Genomic DNA, 12,490 nt, shown 5'->3' with positions numbered 1-12,490 from the left:
TTCTCGTCTCTGTCCGTCTCTCTCTCTCTGTCCGTCTCTCCTCTCTCTCTCGTCTCTCTGTCCGTCTCTCTCTCTCTCTCTCTGTCCCGTCTCTCTCTCTCTCTCTCTCTGTCCGTCCTCTCTCTCTCTCTCTCTCTCTCTGTCCGTCTCTCTCTCTCTCTCTCTCTCTGTCCGTCTCTCTCTCTCTCTCTCTCTCTCTGTCCGTCTCTCTCTCTCTCTCTCTCTCTGTCCGTCTCTCTCTCTCTCTCTCTCTCTGTCCGTCTCTCTCTCTCTCTCTCTGTCCGTCTCTCTCTCTCTCTCTGTCCGTCTCTCTCTCACTCTCTCTCTGTCCGTCTCTCTCTCTCTCTCTCTCTCTGGTCCGTCTCTCTCTCTCTCTCTCTCTCTGTCCGTCTCTCTCTCTCTCTCTCTCTCTCTGTCCGTCTCTCTCTCTCTCTCTCTCTCTGTCCGTCTCTCTCTCTCTCTCTCTCTCTGTCCGTCTCTCTCTCTCTCTCTCTCTCTGTCCGTCTCTCTCTCTCTCTCTCTGTCCGTCTCTCTCTCTCTCTCTCTGTCCGTCTCTCTCTCTCTCTCTCTCTCTGTCCGTCTCTCTCTCTCTCTCTCTCTCTGTCCGTCTCTCTCTCTCTCTCTCTCTCTCTGTCCGTCTCTCTCTCTCTCTCTCTCTGTCCGTCTCTCTCTCTCTCTCTCTCTCTGTCCGTCTCTCTCTCTCTCTCTCTCTCTCTGTCCGTCTCTCTCTCTCTCTCTCTCTCTCTGTCCGTCTCTCTCTCTCTCTCTCTCTCTGTCCGTCTCTCTCTCTCTCTCTCTCTCTGTCCGTCTCTCTCTCTCTCTCTCTCTGTCCGTCTCTCTCTCTCTCTCTCTCTCTGTCCGTCTCTCTCTCTCTCTCTCTCTCTGTCCGTCTCTCTCTCTCTCTCTCTCTCTGTCCGTCTCTCTCTCTCTCTCTCTCTCTGTCCGTCTCTCTCTCTCTCTCTCTCTCTGTCCGTCTCTCTCTCTCTCTCTCTCTCTGTCCGTCTCTCTGATTCTGTTTCAAAGAAATGGCTTATTTGGGCTACTAGGCCCAAATTACTTTAGCTCAGCCTGTCTCAGATGGCCTTACTTTACAATCTCACCTTTTCCTTTTCTTACTTCCCCAAATCAACCAAATCAGTGTAGTGGACTGTGCTGCTACTCTGACATACTCCACAATACCTTGCTCCATACTGTACTACGTCCTCCCTGCTCTTCTCTGAATATGATGTGGAGATGCCGGTGATGGACTGGGGTTGACAATTGTAAACAATTTTACAACACCAAGTTATAGTCCAGCAATTTTATTTTAAATTCACAAGCTTTCGGAGGCTTCCTCCTTCCTCAGGTAAATGTTCACCTGAGGAAGGAGGAAGCCTCCGAAAGCTTGTGAATTTAAAATAAAATTGCTGGACTATAACTTGGTGTTGTAAAATTGTTTACACTTCTCTGAATAGTGTTTTGGGATCTTGTCCGTCGACCTGAGAGGGCAGATGGGGCCTCAGTTTAATGTCTGGGTTTAACGAGAGAGGCCACCTCCGACAGTGTAGCGCTCCCTCAGCACTGGCACTGGAATATCAACCTCGATTTCTGTGCTCAAAGTCTCTGGAGTGGAACTTGAACCTTCTGATTCCGAAACTCCGAGAAGGAAAGTGACTGCAGGCCCTACTGACAGTTTCCTTATGACGTTAAAAGATATCTAATTAACAGCACTAATGAGTCAAAGGGTGCGGCTGATAAGAAATGGGAAGGAGTTCAAAAGTGCGGCAGATGGGACTTAAGATATCAAAGTCAGTCCTGCCGGCTTTTCTGAATGATTTAACTGTATGGACCTTTGCCCTGCTCTGACCTCCCAGGTAGTTATTCTAGAATACACACAACCCAGTTCCTAACATCTCTTGGGTTCACAACTAAGAAACATTTGGCACCAGATGAGCAATCACATTCAACAAGGTCATAAGGAAGAAACATCTCCCCTTGACATTCAACGGCATTACCATCACCCACTCCCCCACCATCAACATCCTGGGGGTTGCCATTGACCAGAAATCCAACTGGACCAGCCACATAAGTGCCATGGCTACTAGATCAGCTCCGAGGCTGGGCATTCTGCGGCGAGTGACTCACCTCCTGACTCCCCAGTGCCTCTCCACCATCTACAAGACACAAGTCAGGAGTGTGATGGAATAATCTGGATGCAGTTGCAACAACACTCAAGAAGCTCAACACCATCCAGGACAAAGCAGTCCACTACCCTAAACATCCACTCCCTCCATCGTCGCTGGGTCAAAATCCTGGAACTCCCTTCCTAAGGGCACTGTGGGAGAACCTTCACCACACGGACTGGAGCCGTTCAAGAAGGCGGCTCACCACCACCTTCTCAGGGGCAATTAGGGATGGGCAATAAATGCCGGCCTCGCCAGCGACGCCCACATCCCATGAACGAATAAAAAAAATCTAACCCGTGCTGTACCTGCCCTGGGAGTGTAGAGGGAGAATGATGCAATAACAATTCAATCTCTTTCAATTGGAAAGCAGAACTGGATTAAGATAGTGCTCCAGTGCTTGGCACTGTGTGCCAGCCAGGTAACCTTAGCAGGCCAATCATCGCTCATTGCACCATGGCAACAGCCAAGCTGCTCTTAACTAAACACAACATACTCAATGGTTCACAGAAACAAGCTCCTTTATTCCCGTTCTCTCTTGAGGCACCACAGACACCTTTTATTTAATTTTTAGCCTTACCCATTCTTCCTGCGCGAGCCTAGACAGTGTCAGCTATTCGACCAAGGGGGTGTTGCACCTCAGCTGGCCCGACACAAACACGCAGACCTAATTCTGGATTGTGATCAGTAACCTGTTCGTCCCCTCCCCCATCTCTATCGCTCCCCTCCCCTCCTTAACCCTGTTCGCCCCCTCCCTCTGTCCCCTCCCTAACCCATTTGCAGATGACACAAAACTTGGAAGGGTAGTGAACAGTGAGGAGGATAGTGATAGACTTCACGAGGACATAGACAGACTGGTGGAATGGGCGGACATGTGGCAGACGAAATTTACCGCAGAAAAGTGCAAAGTGATACATTTTGGTAGGAAGAACGAGGAGAGGCAATATAAACTAGAAGGCACAATTCTAAAAGGGGTACAGGAACAGAGAGATCTGGGGGTATATGTGCACAAATCATTGAAGGTGGCAGGGCAGGTTGAGAAAGTGGTTAAAAAAGCATACGGGATCCTGGGCTTTATAAATAGAGGCATAGAGTACAAAAGTATGGAAGTTATGATGAACCTTTATAAAACACTGGTTCGACCACAACTAGAGTTCTGGGCACTGCACTTTTGGAAAGATGTGAAGGCCTTAGAGAGGGTGCAGAACAGATTTACAAGAATGATTCCAGGGATGAGGGACTTTAGTTACGTGGATAGACTGGAAAAGTTGGGATTATTCTCCTTAGAGCAGAGAAGGTTGAGAGGAGATTTGATGGAGGTATTTAAAGTCATGAAGGTTCTAGTCAGAGTAGATAGAGAGAAACTGTTCCCATTGGCGGAAGGGTCAAGAACCAGAGGACATAGATTTAAGGTGATTGGCAAAAGAACCAAAGGCGACATGAGAAAAAACTTCTTTACACAGCGAACGGTTATGATCTGGAATGCGCTGCCCGAGGAGGTGGTGGAGGCAGATTCAATCACGGCCTTCAAAAGGGAACTGGGATAAGTACTTGAAAGGAAAAAATTTGCATGGCTACGGGGATAGGGCGGGTGAGTGGGACTAGCTGGATTGCTCTTGCATAGAGCCGGCAGGGAATCGACGGGCTGAATGGCCTCCTTCCGTGCTGTAACCATTCTACGGTTCTATGATTCTACGAGGTGGTCCTGAGGCAAACGTAGCATCGCGCTGACATCGGCTGGGGGCCCCCCGATCCGCATGGCCGGCTTTTACAGCATTAACTCACTGGTTCATTTCTATTAACGTTCAAACTAGCACCGAATGGCTTCCATTACCGTACCCGTGAGCTGTCACCGATCCCTGCGGGGGAATGCCAACACATCGGGGCGAAGCAATAAAACGGGAGTTGCTGCAAAATGCAAAGACCATGCCTCCCCCGCCCCGAGTGGCATCAAAAGGAGACAGGTTTCACCGACAGCCTGTTGGCCGATGCGATTTACACGGGGGTGTCCTAAACCTGTAACGTAGGAGTCATTTTTTAAATTGGATTTCACAAGCCAATTTTTCTGTTGGTTATATAAACTGTGGGGGCGAGATTACTGCCAATCGGGAGCTGTCAGATACCCGCAGAGAGTTAGAATGAGATTAGCCAACAATGTTTATCATGCCAGCACTTCCTCATAACCAACAAAACCTGAGTCAGCTGCCGAGCCTGATTACAATTGAGGGTTCAACTGTGAAATACCTCGATTTGACAAAAGATGTTGCAAGAAAAAAGTAAAGAATTTGCATTTCTATAGCGCCTTTCACAACCTCAGGAAGTCCCAAAGCACTTCACAGCCAATGAAGTACTTTTGAAGTGTAGTCACTGTTGTAATGTAGGAAACACCACAGCCAATTTGCGCACAGCAAGATCCCACAAACAGCAATGAGATAAATATTGGACAGGACTCCCCTGCTCTTCTTCGAATGAGTGCCACGGGATCTTTTACACCCACCTGAGAGGGCAGACGGGGCCTCGGTTTAAAGTCTCATCTGAAAGACGGCACCTCCGACAGTGCAGCACTCCCTCAGCACTGGCACTGGGGTGTCAGTCTGGATTATGTGCTCAAGTCTGTGGAGTCATAATCCAAGCTGAGACATTAAAGCAAGCCCCTAGCTGTTCGTTCAGGCAGATGTAAAAGATCCCACAGCTTCTATGTGAAGAAGAGCAGGGACTTGTCACAGTGTCCTGGCTAACAATTACCCCTCTGCCAAGGTCACCCAAAACAGATTATCAACTCATTTACCCACCTTGTTGTTTTTGGGATCTTGCTGTGCTCCAATTGGCTACCGTTTTGTCTACAAAGCTACATTTTTAGAATCATACCGCACAGAGGGAGGCCACTCGGCCCATCATGCCCGTGAAAGTGCTAGCCCAAGTAATTCACTGGTTGCAGAGCTCTTTGGAATGCCATAGGGAATGTGCTGAGGTGCTATATAAATGCAAGCTCGCTCTTAGTCTCTTCTGTTTACAAGATTCTCGCTGCTCCTCGTTTGTGAGATCCTACAGTGTCAGATTATTCCACTGTGAGGGCCTTCGCACTGAGCCCGATCCTGGGGGAGCAAGAGGTGGGGGAGGGAGAGCGTGGGGAGGGGGAGGGTGGGGTGGGGTTCTGTGGGGGAATCAGCCAGGGCCTGGGGAGGGGGAGCAGTGCCTGGGTTTTGGAGGCTGATGAAAGGTAACTTTAAGCTTAAAAATGTCTCCATGTCATTGGACACATGCAAACTGGGGGATGAGGGAACCTGGTTTATAAACTACGCTGCCAAATGTGGGACTGAACCACATGGACCAGGATTCAATCTTTCTTCTCCCTGGGGTCGGACTGAAACACACAGACCGGAATTACTGATATCCAGAATTGCTACAATTGCCCTCAGGGCTGAGAGCGGAAAAAACAGTTAGAAATACACTTCCTGATCATAATTGAGTGACTCCTGATGAAAAGCATGCATGCCTGTTGGGCATTGGGCAAGGACCGGAACAGGTCAGTTGTGAGCCCTGAAGGCAGCCACTACTTAGTGTCTCACATGAAGAATGCCCAATGTGGGGAGTCAGTTCAAGGCCCTGGTACGGTCACTCCTGGACTCCTGGGTACAATTCTGGGCACCAGTACGGCCACTCCTGGACTCCTGGGTACAATTCTGGGCATTGGTACGGTCACTCCTGGACTCCTGGGTACAATTCTGGGCACCAGTACGGCCACTCCTGGACTCCTGGGTACAATTCTGGGCACCAGTACGGCCACTCCTGGACTCCTGGGTACAATTCTGGGCACCAGTACGGCCACTCCTGGACTCCTGGGTACAATTCTGGGCATTGGTACGGTCACTCCTGGACTCCTGGGTACAATTCTGGGCACCAGTACGGCCACTCCTGGACTCCTGGGTACAATTCTGGGCATTGGTACGGTCACTCCTGGACTCCTGGGTACAATTCTGGGCACCAGTACGGCCACTCCTGGACTCCTGGGTACAATTCTGGGCATCGGTACGGTCACTCCTGGACTCCTGGGTACAATTCTGGGCACTGCACTGCAGCAGGGAGATCCAGGCATTGGAGGAAGTGCACATTGGAGGATGAGCTGCCTGCTTCACACCGTAGGATGCACTTACCCACTGGGCTATCACTTTGGCATTGAGTGAGAGGGGCGTTTGAGTCAGCCCTGTTGTTCAATTCCCTCCATGGCCTCACACCCTCCCTATCCCTGTATCCTCCTCGGAGCTGAGAACCCTCCAAGATCTTTCCTCCAACTCTGGCCTCTTGTGCCGATTTCCTTTGCTCCGCCATTGGCGGCCACGTCTTCAGCTGCCTAGGCCCTAAGCTCTGGAAGTCCCTCCCTAAACCTCTCCAACTCTCTCTCCTCCTTTAAGATGCCGCTTGAAGCTGACCTTTGACCAAGCTTTTGGTCACCTGTCCTAATATCTCCTTATGTGGTTCAGTTAAATTTTGTCTGGTAATCACTCCTGTGAAGAACTTTGGGACGTTTTACGACATTAAAGGCACTATATAAATGCAGGTTTTTGTTGCACCATTGAATGAGAACCATGTTCTAATGCTCTACCTCTTTCCCATTTCAGTCTAGGCAGGGGGAATGAGATACAAGCTAAAGATCGCAGCGTTGGCTTTGTTGGGACTCTGTGTGCTGAATATTTTATTGACTTGGCACTCCAAGGTGCAGAATGGTCAGACTCAAGTTGTGGCTCAGAGAGCTTACAATTTCAATTATAGCCTGAATGTTTCAAACGCCTCCTTGTCCAGCTTTCCCAACAATCATAGTCAGATACCTCTGATCAACATATCCTCATATTTCAAAAACTTCATCCCCATGAAGAACAACTTCTGGAACCGCAAGCAGCACCAGATGTTCCAGCTGCTGGACAGCCTTCTTCTCAATGGCTCCACCACGTACAGCCCCTCACGGACCTGCAATGCGACCAAGGTGGAGGTGGAGATCTCAGATGTGCATTCCTACTCCGAGTCCTACAGGGACTTCCTGCGCTACATGAACTGCAAGGACTACCCACAGCGGATCGACCACCCTGACAAGTGTGACAACGGCACCTTCCTGCTCCTCGTGATCAAGTCCATGCCGGCGAACTTCGAGAGGAGACAGGCCGTCCGTGAGACCTGGGGCAGGGAGCTGACCCTGGAGGGTGCCCAGGTCCGCACGGTCTTCCTCTTGGGCTCGGCCTCTGGGGAGGGTCGGGGGCCCGACCTGCGGTGGCTGGTGGCCTTTGAAGACCGTTTGTATGGGGATCTCCTCCAGTGGGAGTTCAAAGACACTCTGTATAACCTCACTCTCAAGGACTACCTGTTCCTCAAATGGGCCACAGCGAAGTGCCCGAACGCTCAGTACATATTCAAGGGAGATGACGATGTGTTCCTTAACACCCCTGCGGTGGTGAAGTACCTGCAGTCGCTGGATGCCGGCCAGAGTGACAAACTCTATGTTGGACAGGCTATCTTAAATGCTTCTCCACTACGAGACAAGAATAGCAAATACAACATCCCCATGTCCTTCTACGATGGGCCCTACCCAGCTTATGCTGGAGGTGGAGGATTCCTCTACTCGGGCTGCCTGCTCAGGTCCCTCTACACGGTCTCTCACTACATCCCATTCTTTCCCATTGATGACGTTTTCACCGGGATGTGCTTCAGCGCACTCGGGATCAGCTCGCTCCATCACTCGGGCTTCCAGACCTTTGACATCGAGGCGAAACACCGAGACAACCCCTGCGCCCACGTAACGCTAATCCTCGTCCACCAGCGCAGCCCCCAGCAAACCACCCAACTCTGGAGGGCTCTGAGCAACCCAGACCTCAAGTGCTAGTGCCCCGCCCGTCCTGCTAAAGGGCAGCTCCTATTTCCAAAAATCTGTCATGAAGTAGCTTTCCGTAAGATCCCTCTCGCCTTCTCCTTATTCCCACGAATGTTGAAGCTGCCGGCTCCTGAGAATGTGGAATGATTCAGTGCCGGGTCTGAGGAGTCACGGGCTGTAAAATAGCACAGGGGAAGGGAACACCCTGCATGGGTCTCCAGGGTGAGTCGATATGCACCTAAGGGATAAGGTTGAAGATACAAAGGATATTGCAGGGCAGCGGTGAGGTACAGGGGTATAATTGGTGCATCGTTGAGGTATGGGGTGTATAATTGGGGCAGCAGTGAGATGTGAAGGTATACCCTGGGCAGCAGTGAGATATGATGGTATACCCTGGGCAGCAGTGAGATATGAAGGTATACCCTGGGCAGCAGTGAGATATGAAGGTATACCCTGGGCAGCAGTGAGATATGAAGGTATACCCTGGGCAGCAGTGAGATATGATGGTATACCCTGGGCAGCAGTGAGATATGAAGGTATACCCTGGGCAGCAGTGAGATATGAAGGTATACCCTGGGCAGCAGTGAGATATGAAGGTATACCCTGGGCAGCAGTGAGATATGAAGGTATATCCTGGGCAGCAGTGAGATATGAAGGTATACCATAGAACCATAGAAAAGATACAACACAGAAGGGGACCATTCGGCCCATCGTGTCCGCGCCAGCTGGAAGAACAACCAGGTGCCCATTCTAATCCCACCTTCCAGCACCCGGTCTGTAGCCCTGCAGATTACAGCACTTTAGGTGCAGGTCCAGGTACTTTTTAAAAGAGTTGAGGGTCCCTGCCTCTACCACCAATTCGGGCAGCGAGTTCCACACACCCATCACCCTCTGGGTAAAAAAGTTTTTCCTCATGTCCCCTCTAATCCTTCCGCCAAACAGTTTAAATCTATATCCTCTAGTTCTTGAACTCTTCGCTAGGGGAAACAGGTACTTCCTGTCTACTCTATCTGGGCCCCTCATAATTTTGTACACCTCAATCAAGTCTCCCCTCAGCCTCCTCGGCTCCAAGGAAAACAACCCCAGCCTATCCAATCTCTCCTCGTAGCTGCAATTTTCAAGCCCTGGCAACATTCTTGTAAATTTTCTCTGCACTCTTTCCAGAGCAATTATGTCCTTCCTGTAATGTGGTGACCAGAACATCGCACAATACTCCAGCTGTGGCCTTACCAGCGTTTTATACAGTTCCATCATTACATCCTTGCTTTTGTATTCTATACCTCGGCTAATAACGGACAGCATTCCCTATGCCTTCTTCACAACCTTATCTACCTGTACTGCCACCTTCAGGGACCTGTGCACATGCACTCCAAGGTCTCTCACCTCCTCTACCCCTCTCAATATATTCCCGTTTACTGTGTATTGCCTTTTACTGTTTGCCCTCCCTAAGTGCATTACCTCACACTTCTCCGGGTTGAACTCCATTTACCACTTTTCCGCCCACTCCACCAACCCATTGATATCTTCTTGGAGTCTACAGCTATCCTCTTCACTATCAACTACACGGACAATTTTTGTGTCGTCTGCAAATTTGCCAATCATGCCCCCTACATTCAAGTCCAAATCATTAATACATACCACAAACAGCAAGGGACCCAACACTGAGCCCTGTGGCACACCACTGGAAATGGATTTCCATTCGCAAAGACATCCCTCAACTTTTACCCTTTGTTTCCTGTTACTGAGCCTGGGCAGCAGTAAGATATGAAGGTATACCCTGGGCAGCAGTGAGATATGAAGGTATATCCTGGGCAGCAGTGAGATATGAAGGTATACCCTGGGCAGCAGTGAGATATGACGGTATATCCTGGGCAGCAGTGAGATATGACGGTATACCATGGGCAGCAGTGAGATATGAAGGTATACCCTGGGCAGCAGTGAGATATGAAGGTATATCCTGGGCAGCAGTGAGATGTGAAGGTATACCCTGGGCAGCAGTGAGATATGAAGGTATACCCTGGGCAGCAGTGAGATAGGAAGGTATACCCTGGGCAGCAGTGAGATATGATGGTATACCCTGGGCAGCAGTGAGATATGACGGTATACCCTGGGCAGCAGTGAGATATGACGGTATACCCTGGGCAGCAGTGAGATATGACGGTATACCCTGGGCAGCAGTGAGATATGAAGGTATACCCTGGGCAGCAGTGAGATATGAAGGTATACCCTGGGCAGCAGTGAGATATGAAGGTATATCCTGGGCAGCAGTGAGATATGACGGTATACCCTGGGCAGCAGTGAGATATGACGGTATACCCTGGGCAGCAGTGAGATAGGAAGGTATACCCTGGGCAGCAGTGAGATAGGAAGGTATACCCTGGGCAGCAGTGAGATATGAAGGTATACCCTGGGCAGCAGTGAGATATGAAGGTATACCCTGGGCAGCAGTGAGATATGAAGGTATACCCTGGGCAGCAGTGAGATATGAAGGTATACCCTGGGCAGCAGTGAGATATGAAGGTATACCCTGGGCAGCAGTGAGATATGACAGTATACCCTGGGCAGCAGTGAGATATGAAGGTATACCCTGGGCAGCAGTGAGATATGAAGGTATACCCTGGGCAGCAGTGAGATATGAAGGTATACCCTGGGCAGCAGTGAGATAGGAAGGTATACCCTGGGCAGCAGTGAGATAGGAAGGTATATCCTGGGCAGCAGTGAGATATGAAGGTATACCCTGGGCAGCAGTGAGATAGGAAGGTATATCCTGGGCAGCAGTGAGATATGAAGGTATACCCTGGGCAGCAGTGAGATAGGAAGGTATATCCTGGGCAGCAGTGAGATGGGAAGGTATACCCTGGGCAGCAGTGAGATGGGAAGGTATACCCTGGGCAGCAGTGAGATATGAAGGTATATCCTGGGCAGCAGTGAGATATGAAGGTATACCCTGGGCAGCAGTGAGATATGACGGTATACCCTGGGCAGCAGTGAGATATGAAGGTATACCCTGGGCAGCAGTGATATATGAAGGTATATCCTGGGCAGCAGTGAGATAGGAAGGTATACCCTGGGCAGCAGTGAGATAGGACGGTATACCCTGGGCAGCAGTGAGATATGAAGGTATACCCTGGGCAGCAGTGAGATATGAAGGTATACCCTGGGCAGCAGTGAGATAGGAAGGTATACCCTGGGCAGCAGTGAGATATGAAGGTATATCCTGGGCAGCAGTGAGATAGGAAGGTATACCCTGGGCAGCAGTGAGATATGAAGGTATACCCTGGGCAGCAGTGAGATAGGAAGGTATACCCTGGGCAGCAGTGAGATAGGAAGGTATACCCTGGGCAGCAGTGAGATATGAAGGTATACCCTGGGCAGCAGTGAGATATGAAGGTATACCCTGGGCAGCAGTGAGATATGAAGGTATATCCTGGGCAGCAGTGAGATAGGAAGGTATACCCTGGGCAGCAGTGAGATAGGAAGGTATATCCTGGGCAGCAGTCTGGCCACAAAGCTGAAAGAACCACCGCTGGGGCAATGTGTCAGAGAGAGCCCAAAGCCCATGGACCCGCACCCCAGCAAGAGTCGGAGGGACAAACTAATGAGGGTGGGGGGAGTATTTGGAAGTGCATCATCTGTCCGGAATATGCGGGGGGAGGACAAAAAATAGTAGGTCACCAACAAAGGGGGGGGGGTTGTAGAGTTCATGGTGATCGACTGCATCAGAACGGCCCCAGTGACTGTCTCCCTCTCGCTGTGTTGTGTACCGTTTCAAGAATATGACAGAGTTTATGGAAGTCTTTCTTTTAATATTATTGTTCTTTTTATATCGCTGATTAAATTAATTCTTTGACAAGTGTCTGTGTATTGTCTATCCGATCACTTCTGCATTTTCGTATTATTGAGAAGGGGCCAAATCTCGTTCCCCGCTCCTTAAACCGCCCTCATTTAAAGCGGGCAATGGGCGCAAACCATTTACCATTTCCGCTCGCGGCGAGTGAAATGTGCCGTGTATTTTGGGGAGGAACAGGGTGCTCCTCAGGTCGCTCGCACCACATTCAGGTGCAGTTACCTCTCGTACATGGCGGTTAAGCTCTGCTCCAGGTACGGAGTCACACGGGGAATTCAGCTGAGGAGAAGCTGGGCGGGGTTGACTGATCTCTGCAGACAGCTTCAGTGTGAGAAAAGGCACTTAACACTACACTATAACAACTTGCATAAAGTGCCTTTAACATAGTAAAATGTCCCAAGGCTTCACAGCAGAGTAATCGGAGAGAATTTGACACCGAGCCACATAAGGAGATATTAGGACAGGTGATCAAAAGCTTGGTCAAAGAAGTAGGTTTTAAGGAGCAACTTAAAGGAGGAGAGAGAGGTGGAGAGGTTTAGGGAGGGAATTCCAGAGCGTAGAGCCCAGGCAGCTGAAGGCACGGCCGCCAATGGTGGAGCGAAGGAAATCGGAGAGGCGCAT

The 12,490-nt window shown here is 50.1% G+C and overlaps 1 protein-coding gene across 8 annotated transcripts in view; it reads left to right on the top strand.

Moving 5' to 3' along the window:
• The window catches only part of LOC137306028 (N-acetyllactosaminide beta-1,3-N-acetylglucosaminyltransferase 2-like), a 28,470-nt gene extending 16,595 nt beyond the window's left edge, over positions 1-11,875 (top strand). Inside the window, exons 2-3 of one of the 8 annotated variants that reach the window (XR_010958809.1) lie at positions 6,782-9,852; positions 10,033-11,875. Coding sequence is in view for 1 of the 8 variants with exons in the window: in XM_067975049.1 (XP_067831150.1) it covers positions 6,796-8,034 (1,239 nt within the window). In the remaining 7 variants the exon portion in view is untranslated. Of the gene's footprint in view, positions 1-6,781 lie in introns of all 8 variants that reach the window. The other 7 variants (XR_010958811.1, XR_010958806.1, XR_010958812.1 and 4 more) reach the window with 7 other exon arrangements.
• The last annotated feature ends 615 nt before the right edge of the window (positions 11,876-12,490 follow it).

This window comes from Heptranchias perlo, chromosome 41 (assembly GCF_035084215.1).
Source record: "Heptranchias perlo isolate sHepPer1 chromosome 41, sHepPer1.hap1, whole genome shotgun sequence".
Taxonomy (NCBI): Eukaryota; Metazoa; Chordata; class Chondrichthyes; order Hexanchiformes; family Hexanchidae; genus Heptranchias; species Heptranchias perlo.
This window is presented reverse-complemented; position numbering and strand designations above follow the sequence as displayed.